Here is an 11,603-nt window from a genome sequence, read left to right on the forward strand (position 1 = left end):
CTTGTCCCAACATTAGTTGAATTAGCTGTCTCGGAGGGAGCTACTTACCTCCAAAGTTGGTTGCAAGCTGACTAGGCTTTTCTTGGACCCGAGACTCAAAACGCCCCTTTGATAGGTCATACTTGGGAGAAGTTAACCTCTCTTGTATAGACAGGGATTTTCAAAACAGAATCGTTGAGTTTTGGAGTGGTTTTTTTATTTGGTTTTGGTTTTTAAATGTATAGGTTCTCTTGTTTTGTTGCAGCAGAGTAATTATGAATTTTTTTGTCTTTTACATTTTATTTGTGTTGAGGGACGAGCCATAGCACATATGTGGAGGCTAGAGGAAGCTTACAGGAGTCAGTTCTTCCACCATGGTGGCCTAGAAATAAGATTCTCAAGCTTAGAGGCAAGTTATTTTACCCATTGAGCCATCTTGTCTTCTGAAATTTTCTTTTTTTCTTTCTTTTTTGGAGACCGGGTTTCTCTGTGTAGCCCTAGCTGCTCTGGAACTTGCTCTGTAGACCAGAATGGCCTTAAACTCAGAGATCCACGTGCCTCTGCCTCCCAAAGTGCTGGGATTAAATTGATCACAATTTTTTTTTTTGGTTGTTGAGACGGTTTCTCTGTGTAAATAGCCCCGGCTGTCCTGGAACTCGTGCTGTAGACCAGGCTGGCATCGAAGTCACTGAGATCCACCTGCCTGTGCCTCCCGAGTGCTGGGATTAAAAAGCCATGCGCCACCACCGTACAGGCCGAATTTTAATTTTTTTAATTTATTCTAATTTTATGTACATTGGTGTTTTTGCCTGCATGTATGTCTGTGTGAGAGCGTCAGATCTTGGAGTTATGGTTGTTAGCTGCCATGTGGGTGCTGGGAATGGAAGTGCAGTCGGTGCTCTCAAAGGCCAAGTCATCTCTCCAGCCACCTGCCCCAAAGTTAGGTTAGGCTCAACCTAACTTTCCCATGTGACCAGACTGTAACTAATCATCTTCCCACCTCTTCCCCCTTCCTTTCAGCATCCTTTCCAGTTTCCTTGGTAACACAAACATTTGAGGGTCTTTTTCAGTTGGGTCTGTGCTGAGTAAATGGCTCTGCAGCCAACCTAAAGAACCACAGGAAAGGAAAATGGCTTCCAACACCCCTATCTCCTTCCTCCAGGCCAGAAAAATCTTGAGCACTTCTGTTTTGCCATAAGGAGATTTGCACTTTTGGCCACACCCACCTCCTGGTAAAACTAGGCTAAGCTTCTTGATTAAGTCCTGTCTGGCCAGACCATTTGGTTGGCTGGATGCTGCTTTTATGACCCAGTCCCTAAACTCTGTTTCACCCTGTCGGTGATACATCTGGACCCTCACCACCACCACCAGGGAAACAAGACACAAGACAAGTTATGAGACAGGAGGAATGATCCAGGGAGTGCCGCCGCAAGGTTCAAGAGCAGCAAGGTGACAGACAGCAGCTGTCCTTTCAAAGAAGAGGTGCTCAAGGATACATAATGTGGCCCAGGACTGGGAAAGCCCCACTCCAAGGAAAGAGTGACACGTGAAAGTTTGGCAGTTAGCCAAGAATGCACTGCTGTTCCTTCACCATCTGATTTTAAGCCAAAGCTATCCCTACAGAGGCAGGTTCAACTTCTGCCCACACTGGGTGCCTAATAAATAGAACTTATACTGCAGCTTCCTCAAGACCTGTTTCCCAACTCAGAGCCAAAGAACCACAAAGGAAGTAGACCCTGGAGTTTCGGGGACACTTCAGCTTGCAAGTCACAGGGTATGTCCCCAGGCAAGGTGACTGGTCCTTAAGGAACTCAGGAGTCAAATTTTACAGAGCCAGAGCCTAAGAAGAATCCATTCGTGCCCCAACAGTCACAGAAACAGGTAGTTTTAAAAGGCTTTACAGACCTGGAGAGGTGGCTCTATAGTTAAGTATATATACAGCTCTTTCAAAGGACCCAAGCCTGTAACTCAGCTCCAAGGAATCTGATGACCTTCTGACTTCAGGAAGCTGCAATCATACAGACACACAAATTTGAAAATAATAAAAGCAATTTAAAAAAAGTCATTCACATCTGGCAGGGGTGGCACATACCTTTAATCCCAGCATTGGGAAGCAGAGGCAGGCAGATCTTTTTGAGTTCATAGCTAGCATGGTCTACAGAGTTCAGTTCCAGGGCTACACAGAGAAACCTTGTCTCAAATAAAAGCAAAAGATCATTCATATTTCCCCATTAGGTTTGAGCTAAATTTCTCACAAATATAGATAAAAATAATATTTTACCTTTCCAATATCCAATCTAGATATAGAGGAAGTCAAAACCAGTGTAGGGTTACAAAGCAATTCCTAATGCCCTCTATTCACCTCTCACAATGAAGGTGGACTGGACTAATGAAGTTGCAACAAGAGTTCTGTGCCTCAAGGAGACGAGGCTGCTTCCAGTTCTGTATTTAACTGTTTTTTTTTAAGTAATTGCTTTCACACATGTACTAGACATTATATGTCCCAAGGGATGAAATGGTAAACAAACTTCAGCTCTAGATGAGAATTCAAGAAGGAAATTAGTGGTGCACACCTTTAATCCCAGCACTTAGCAGTCAGAGACATGAATCTGAGTTTGAGGCCAGTCTGGTCTACAAACTGAGCTCCAGGCCAGACAGGGTTACACAGTGAGCTCCGTTTCAAACCCCCCCACATAAAAGGAAATTAAGACTATCAGAGTCTAGAGAAACAATCAACACTTTTCAGTCACACTTTTTGTTTAAAAAAATCAAGGGAAGGGCTAGAGACACAGGTCAGTTGGTAAAGTGCTTGCCTTGAAGTACATCACAGTACCTGTGTAATAAACAAAAAGACCCACAAAAACCAAAACATTAAAAACAGGCATGGTGATGTGAAGGGGGGGAGTCAGGCAGATTCCCTAAAGGCTCACTGGCTGGCCTGCCAGCCTAAACTACTTCATGAGTTCCAAGCCAGTAAGCCACTGAGAAGACTGACCCTCCCTTCCAACCTCCCTCCCCCTCCCTCTCTCTCCCTCCACCTCCCACCTCCAGAGCTGATAGGCAAGAGCTCAATCGCTAAGCTAAATCCCCAACCTCTAGAAAGGCTTGTCTAAAAGAAAAAAAAAAGCTAGATAGCACCTGAGGAAAGACAGCCCAGAAACCTCAGGCACCCAAACCTCAGACACCCAAACTATACACATGTATATACACACAAAGATCCAGGGAGAAAATCATGAACAAACCAAGAACTTTTCACACAGCTTCCAAACACTATGGAGTGACTTGAGCAAGGAACTTCTGTGAAGATCTATGTGCTTTTTGTTGCTTTGAGAAACCCGGTACAGTCTTTTAAAAACATTTCTATTTTCAATGGACAGTGGTAGGGCACCCCTTTAAGCCCAGCACTCACAAGGAAGAGGCAGGTGGATCATAGTGAGTTCAAGGCCAGACTGGTCTACAAGAGAGAGTTCCAGGACAGGCTCCAAAGCTACAGGAAAACCGTTTCAAAAAAACAATAATAATAATAATCTCTATTTTCAGGGCTAGCCAGTTCTTTCAAATAGGCCAAAACCTATAAACCACATTAATAAGGACACTTAGGTTTAATAAAAATAAAATGTCGAAACCCAAATAAAAACCTTACGTTTTTCTTTAATTTGTTTTGCCAAACAAACACAGTGAAAACTTTAGTCTAATTGTACAGAAAATAGAATTTGTAACCAGTAGCAAACATAACGAGATAAACCTAAGTCCCTGGTAAGCTGGATCTCCATCAGCAAGTCATCCAGAGCCCTCTCATAAAAGACCTTCTGGGTAGAGAGGTCCTAGAAAGCAGAGGAACAGACCAACTAGTCCCCATCAGAATCACAGGTAAGCATGAAAAGGGGAAATGATGTTACCGAGATCTCCTATCACTACGCACAGCAAAGCTGTCTCTAACTGCTGGCCAACCTTAAGATGTGGTTTTCTCTAACCCAGAGTCCTTAAGAGTCCCACCTGCATCCCTCCAGGATAAGTTTCAAGTTCAATAGTTCTGAAACCTTTGCTTAACCAGAATCTGCAACATAAACTGGGGAGTCAGAGACAAAGTCATAATTGCTGGTGTCACCAGATTCTGAAGCCCCCAACTCCTACTTCGGGAGGAAACAAATGAGGGTGCCAGATGACCAACAGGAGTTCCGCTGCCCTAAACCTCAGCACTGTCAACCAGAATATTGGGGAGTTCAACATCCGCCTGAGGATTGATTCCTTGGGCTGAAAGGAGTCAGGAATTCTGAAGGTTGCGGAGGAGAACCATTCACATTCCGTGCTTCTTACGGATGACAGCCATGGCAAGCAGACGATCCTTCTCCCGAAGTTCTTCACGGAGCTTGGCCTCGGTAAGACGCAGATGGCGAATGCTACCCTTCATCTCTTTCATCTTCACTTCCATCAGGGCCAAGATGTCCCGCTGCTCATTCAGCTTGCGCAGGAGCTCCTCCTCCGTGGTACCTGACGACAGGGAGTACGAGTGGTCGGAGCCAGTATCAGGGAAGCCCTCTTCTCCTACCACCACCAGCTGAGGGCCCAGAGCGCACTCAGCGGCCTGCAGCCCAGCTGTAGCAGCCTCTAGCTCCGATGCGGCGGCGGCGACAGCAGCGGCTGCGCCTTCCGCAGCTGCAAACTCCACCTGCACCGTAAGGTCGATGGGCTTCACATCTTCTCCCGAGGGAGCGGTGGGCGCCGGAGTCACGGATCCCGGAGCCTGGCTGCTGTCTACAGCGGCCTGGAGAGTAAGAAGCACGGCCGCAGAGGCAGACACCAGGTTCGGCTGCAACTGCGTGGTCTGGGCAGTGGAGGAGGACGGAGACGGCTGCTGCTGCTGCTGCTGCTGCTGCTGCTGCTGTTGTTGTTGTTGCTGCTGTTGTTGCTGCTGCTGCCTACGGCGAGCTGCCGCAGCTCCCGCAGGTCTCCGCGCTACTTTGCGCTCATTGACGCCTCGCAGCGGGAAGATGGTGGGAACGCGCACCGTATAGGTCTTGCGGCCGCCCTGGAAGTGAACGCTGCAGAGACGGTGGCCCGTGGTGGGCTGGAAGGTGGAGAAGCACCCACTGACGCCGGCACGGGACACGTTCTTGAGCCAGAGGCGCCGCAGCTCAGCGTCCTTGGGAAACGTGTAGAAGTGCAGCGCCTTGTCCCGGTGTGAGTTGTTGTAGCAGCCCGGTACGCAGCACGTAAAGCCAGGCATGGCTGCGACGCGCGGCCCGGCCCACCGGCCTCTTGCGCTCTACGACAGCCGGGTCTGGCCCCCGCCTCAGCTCCTCGACGGGCGGCGCCGCGCGAGGCCCTCAGAGGCCTCTCACTATTGCCGCCCGGCGCAAGTCGTCCCGGGCGGGGGCCCCGTGCCTAGAATATGCTTGCGGACCGCCCGCGCCACGCTACCCACCCGGCCGCCCGCCTGCGCTCCGGAGTCGGCCCGGGGGACGCCGCGAAGAACCGCCTGGAAAGGAGGACTACGCCCCCCACAATGCACCGCGCCAGAAGCCGCTCACTTCCGGGACGGGGGCGAGCTTATTCCGGCGGCTTTCCCGGGCTTCACGACCCCTGCTGAGATCTGAGTATTTTCCAGATGAGGCTCATTCTAGGTGGAGGGGGAAAATGTATTCGAATGGAACGTTGTCGCATGGGCTACCCCTCACAAGGACCCAGAATCCTGATGGTACGGGGCTCGCGTCTCATTAGCGCAAACGCTCTGGGTAAAAGCACACAAAGACTACAAGTTCCATGCTGCCTCAGAAAGCGCTGCGGCTTCTGCTGAGGGCTGCAGCGCCGCTTAAGGGAGAGGCGGAGTTCCTGCAGACCAGGATTTGAAGGAGGTTCTGCAGGCTGCTCTAGAAGTGCCCCAGTTCCTTAGCCTGGAGAGAACCCGAGTCAGGCCAGAAGGCATTCTGCAGTCACTTTCTCACTTGGGGGCACTCTTCCGACCCTCAGCTACCTCCTACTCATTGACCTAAACCAGGTCCCTTAGCTGCCTACTATGTGCCAAAGTGTAGGGAGAACACACTGAAGGTAATTTTGAGCAGTCAGGTCCGCCCAGCCCTCTCTCTCTTAGGGACTGACTAGAATGTCTTTTGGATAATGGATAAATACGCACTAATAGATATCAAGAATAAATGCCACAACGGAATCAGTCGGACAGAGAGGACATCCACAGAACCAATGTAATAAAGAACAAACAAACTTTATAAATGAGTAGTATCAGCGCTTCATCTGCCAACCCTTGGGAACTGTTGGGTGCTGAAACAGGAAAGACATAGGCCTGCTGTTTAAGTGCCTGGAAAGAGCAGTCAGGTTAGAACCCCTGGTAACGAACAAAACATTGATAGAGAATTTGGGATTTCATTCACAGGCAACCAGAAAGTTGAAGGGTTTTCGATTATAACACTTTACATTGTAACAAGACAGTAGGTGGTCTCCCAGCAACAGTCTTTGAGGGTGGAACAAGCCTAGGTGCTACAGACTTGGACCCTGGTTAGCCTGGACAACGAAACCAGACCAAGTTCAAGAACAGCCTGGGCAAGTTAGTGAGACCCTCTCTGGAAATAAACAAAACAGAGCTGAAAGAGTTAAGTAAACCACAAAGGAGGTCCCTACAAACAAAAACAATAAATACAGAACAAAAACCCAATTACCATTGCATTTTGAGAGATCCTTGATTATTTGTGTAGGCTTTGCTCACAAGTAAATAAGAGAAAAGCCTGTTTTCCTGGCCTAAACAAGGGGCCTTGGCTAGAATCTCTTCATATTCAAAATGTATTACCCACTGTGTATACAGTAGGATTAAAGATGTGTGTTCTCTTGGATGGGCGGTGGTGGCGCACACCTTTAATCTCTGCACTCTGGAGGCAGAGACAGGCAGATCTCTGTGACTTTAAGCCCAGCCTGATCTACATAGAAAGACTCTGCATCAAAACAAAACAATTCCAGGACAGATTCCAAAGCTACAGAGAAAACCTGTCTCGAAAAACAACATCCACCACCAAAAAGGTGTGTATTCATTCCAGTGAATCATTTATACAATAGTGTAAACATAGCCTGGCATGATGGTTCACATTTTCTTGCTTTTCCTTTCTTTCTCAAAACTGTTTATCTGTGCAGCCCTGGCTGTTCTCGAGAGCTGCTTGATTCTGCTTTCCCAGTGTTGGGTTCCAAGTGTTGGGATGGTGTACTACCAACATTCAGTTTGATGGTTTTGGGGTGTTATGTTTTGTTTGTTTTGTTTTGTTTTGTTTGGGGGGGGGTGTTTTTGGTTTTGGTTTTTTGAGACGGAGTTTCTTTGTGTAGTTATGACTGTCCTGGAACTTACTCTGTAGACCAGGCTGGCCTTGAGGGTTTGAACTCACAGAGCTCTGAAGACCTCTGGGTCCTAAGTACTGAGATTAAAGGTGAGCACCACTGCTCCATCCTTAGCTGAAGGTTCACAATTTTCATCCCAGCACTCAGGAGGCAGAGGCAAACTGATCTCTGAGAATTCAAAGCCAGGTTGGTCTACGTAGAAAGATCCTGCATCAAAACTGTTAGGTTTTGATGTATCCTACCCCAGTCCCTGGCATGTATACCCGCCCGCAAGCCTGATCTGGACTTCAAATCCCAGCAGGCCAGGGATGGGTCAGGACCACTCCCCCAGGCTACTTAAGTGATCCCCCCCCAAAAAAAAAAGAGAACCACGTGGTCTTCCTTTCTTCCTCCCAGGGGTTGCATTTCTGCGGCTTCCTGGTTTCCCCCTCGGGCCACCCGAGAGCGCAGATCTCCCATTAAACCTGGATATTTCTTAATTTGGCTTGTTGGGAATTTTTGCTTCATCAGGGAGCTCGTATTAGGAAATATTAGGTTTTTTTAATATTTATTTATTTACTATGTATACAATATTCTGTCTGTGTGTATGTCTGCAGGCTAGAAGAGGGTACCTGACCCCATTAGAGATGGTTGTGAGCCACCATGTGGTTGCTGGGAATTGAACGCAGGACCTTTGGAAGAGCAGTCAATGCTCTTAACCTCTGAGCCATCTCTCCAGCCCCGAAATATTAGTTTTTAAGTTAGAATTCAAAGTAATGAGAGACATTTTACACATACATATCATATGTTCTGTGGTGTATATGTGTAGACGGTACAATTTGTGTTTGTGCATGTTCATATGTGTGCCTGAGTGTGTGTGTGGAGGCCAGAGGTCAATTTTGAGCCCTTAACCTTTTCTTTTTAAGGTTGGCCAGACAACCACCTGTAAGTATCCACCTGTCTATACCTCCCGAGTCCTAGAATTATAGGCAATACGCTTAGTTTTTTTCTGAATAATTTATTTTTATTTTATGTGCATTGGTTTTTGCCTGCATGAATATCTGTGTGAGGGTGTCTCCTAGAACGCAAGGTAGAGACAGTTGTAACCCACCTTGTGAGTGCTGGGAATTGAACCCGGGTCCCTTGGAAGAGCAGTCAGTGATTTTAACTGCTAAACCATCTCTCTAGCCCCCCATGCTTGGCTTTTTACCTGAGTAAAGAAGGAGTACATTGATTCAGTTTCACAGAGCATTGAAGAAGATGCTAAATTAGACTCTACCTTCAGTACAAATAAACCTTCAGTAAAATAACCTTTAATATGTACTTGTATACATTTAAACAGTAACTAGTAAATTGAAAGTATTGCTTTGTAGTAGAATAAGAAAGGGCCTGTGTTTGATCTTCACCACCAAAAACAAGCAAGCAAAGACATTCATGTAATACATAATTTCTCTTTACCCCCACAACCCTGCCCATCCTTAGCTTGTCATCTAGTGGAAAGCAAGAACCATAGCTCATGTCTCTGCTTCTAATCTTGCCTCCTCCACAACTGTTCTTAGGGCTGCCAAAGAAAATCTGATAGACCATATGTCAATAAAGCCACTTCCTATTCTATTTAGAATGCTGTCTAAACTCCTTCCTTGAGCCTCCAAGAACCCACATAGATAGGCTGACCCTTGTGGACCTTTTGCATTCCATCCTCCCATCCTCATTTAACCCAGTGTTATTGTTTTAAAAATAATCTGGGACTGGAAAGATGGCTCAGTAGGTAACTGTATTTGCCACCAAGCCTGAAGACCTGAGTTCAATCCCTGGAACCTACAGAGAGGAAGGAAAGAACTGACTCCTGCAGCTTGTCCTCTGATTTCTACTTGTGCACTGTGACATGGACATACCCACACACTTGCAAAATAAACAAAAGTGAAAAATTAAAAATAGCAAAAAGTAGCTGGGTGTTGATGGTGTTTTCCTTTAATCCCAGCACTCAGAAGCAGAGGCAGACAGATCTCTGGGTTGGAGGCTAGCCTGGTCTACTAAGTGAGTTTCAGAACAGCCAAGATGACACAGAGAAATCCTGTCTGGAAATTTTTTTTTAAAAAAAAAAAGGAAAGAAAGAAAAATGTAGTGTGATATTTCACTCTTTTGGCTTTTGGGGGGGTCCACCATTCAACTCCCAAATAAATCACACATGGAGACTTATTCTCAGTCATGGATGCCCAGCCTCAGCTTGGCTTGTTTCTTGCCAGCTTTAATCTTTGGTTTGATTCAGTTTTTTATGTTAGGGTTTCTCGGTAGCTTTTGGAGCCTGTCCTGGAACTCCCTTTGTAGCCCAGGCTAGCCTCAAACTCAGAGATCTGCCTGCCTCTGCCCCTGAAGTGCTGGGATTAAAGGCATGCGCCACCACCACCCAGCCTTGCCAGCTATACTTAAGTTCTCCTGTCTATCTTTTCAAACCTCTGGGCTTTTATCTTTCTTTTCTATAAATCTTACTCTTACTCCATGGGTGGCTGGATGGCTGGCTAGTCCCTGATGTCCTCCTGGCTCCTTTCTTCCCAGAGTTCGCCTTCCATCTGTACACTTCTGCCAGCCCCGCCTATCTTCTCCTGCCTTGCTATTGGCTGTTCAGCTCTTTATTAGACCATCAGGTCTTCTAGACAGGCAAAGAATCACATATTCACAAGTTAAATAAATGCAGCATAAACAAAAGTCATCACCTTAAAATAATATTCCTCAACAGAAAAATAAAGTGGTGGTCCAGATCTATAATCTCAGCTCTGAAAAGGCCACAAAGGAGCATCAGTTGGAACAAGTTCGAAGCCTGCTTAGTGTACATGGTAAATTCCAGGCCAGTGGCCAGTCAAGCCCTACCTACATAACTTATCTAAAAAACAAACGAGGATGTACTAAATATGAAGTTTGTTTGTTTAAATGTATGTTTGTTTTGAGATAGGGTCTGACACTGTAGCCCAGGGCTGGTCTGGAATTCACTATGAGGACCAGGCTGGCCTCAAACTCCACAGAGATCCACCTGCCTCTGCATCTAGAGTGCTAGGATTAGTGGCATGCACCACCTTTCCTGGCTAAAATAAATTTCTATAATTAGATTCAGATAAATTTCTATAACTAGATTCAGATAGTTGATAGTGACCATAGAAATCGATTAATAAAGACTTAGCAAATTTAGATAAGATCAGATCTAACTAGACAGATTGCTAATGCTGTACAGATGGTGCATGGTGTATCACACTGTAATGTTACCACTCGAGTTGGAAGTCAGGGAATCAGAAATTCAAGTTCATCCTCAGCTAGAAGATAAGTTGGGCCAGCCTGGGCTACATGATTTCCTGTCTCAAAACAAAAACAAAACCTTTAATCAAAATTAAAAAAAAAACAAAAAACAAAAAAGGGGGCTGGAGAGATGGCTCAGAGGTTAAAAGCACTGACTGCTCTTCCAGAGGTCCTGAGTTCAACTCCCAGCAACCACATGGTGGCTCACAACCATCTGTAATGAGATCTGGTGCCCTCTTCTGGCCTGCAAACATACATGGAGGCTGAACACTGTGTATATAATAAATAAATAAATCTTAAAAAAAAAAAAAGATTTAAACTTCGTGTGATGGAACACTCCTGTAATCCAAGCACAAAGAAGTGAAAGCAGGAGGTTCAGTTCGAGGTCAGCCTAGGCTACACAGGGACTTCGAAATTAGCTTGGGCTACATAAGACCCTGTATCAAAAACAAAGTGTATGTGTGAAATCACTCAAGCCTGGCATAGTGGCCTCCACCTGCAATCCAAGCACTCACGAGGTAGAGATAAGAATGTTGCCCAGAGAGTCTGACACTACTTGCTTGGTGTTCGAAGAGACCCGCGGAGGTTGGCATTGGTGTTGCAGCAGTTATAAGCCTCCAAAAGGGTATTTGGGAACAGAATCCAGGTCCTACTCAAGAGCAGCCAGTCGGCCACAGTTCCTTTTTAAGATAATTATCATCCTTAATTTTTTTTATTTGTTTTTGACACAAGGTCTCTCTGTGTAGCCCCGGCTGTACTGGAATTAACTCGCTTGTGTAGACCAGGCCGGCCTCGAACTCACAAGGGTCCGCTGAGATTCGCCTGACCTCTGGTTCCCAAGTGATGGGATTAAAGGCGTGCGCCACCAACACCAGGCTGCTTTTGCCCAGGATTAATGTGATATGGCCTCCAAACTCAATTTACAATCTCCTTAGACCCGGCTACCAGCTGTAGGACTACAGTTCCCGTGGGGCCATGTGGCAGCATCGCGAGACTTGACTCGAAAGAGGCGGCGGGAACGC

At 46.4% G+C, this 11,603-nt stretch overlaps 1 protein-coding gene across 1 annotated transcript; it reads right to left on the minus strand.

The window, feature by feature from the left end:
• Window positions 1-3,610: 3,610 nt before the first annotated feature.
• Window positions 3,611-5,462, minus strand: Thap11 (THAP domain containing 11). The gene has a single exon (XM_048437072.3). The coding sequence runs from the start codon at window positions 5,204-5,206 to the stop codon at window positions 4,277-4,279; it is 930 nt and encodes a 309-aa protein (XP_048293029.3). The 5' UTR covers window positions 5,207-5,462; the 3' UTR covers window positions 3,611-4,276.
• Between the last annotated feature and the right edge of the window lie 6,141 nt (window positions 5,463-11,603).

This window comes from Myodes glareolus, chromosome 22, assembly GCF_982192425.1.
Source record: "Myodes glareolus chromosome 22, mMyoGla1.1, whole genome shotgun sequence".
Lineage (NCBI taxonomy): Eukaryota > Metazoa > Chordata > Mammalia > Rodentia > Cricetidae > Myodes > Myodes glareolus.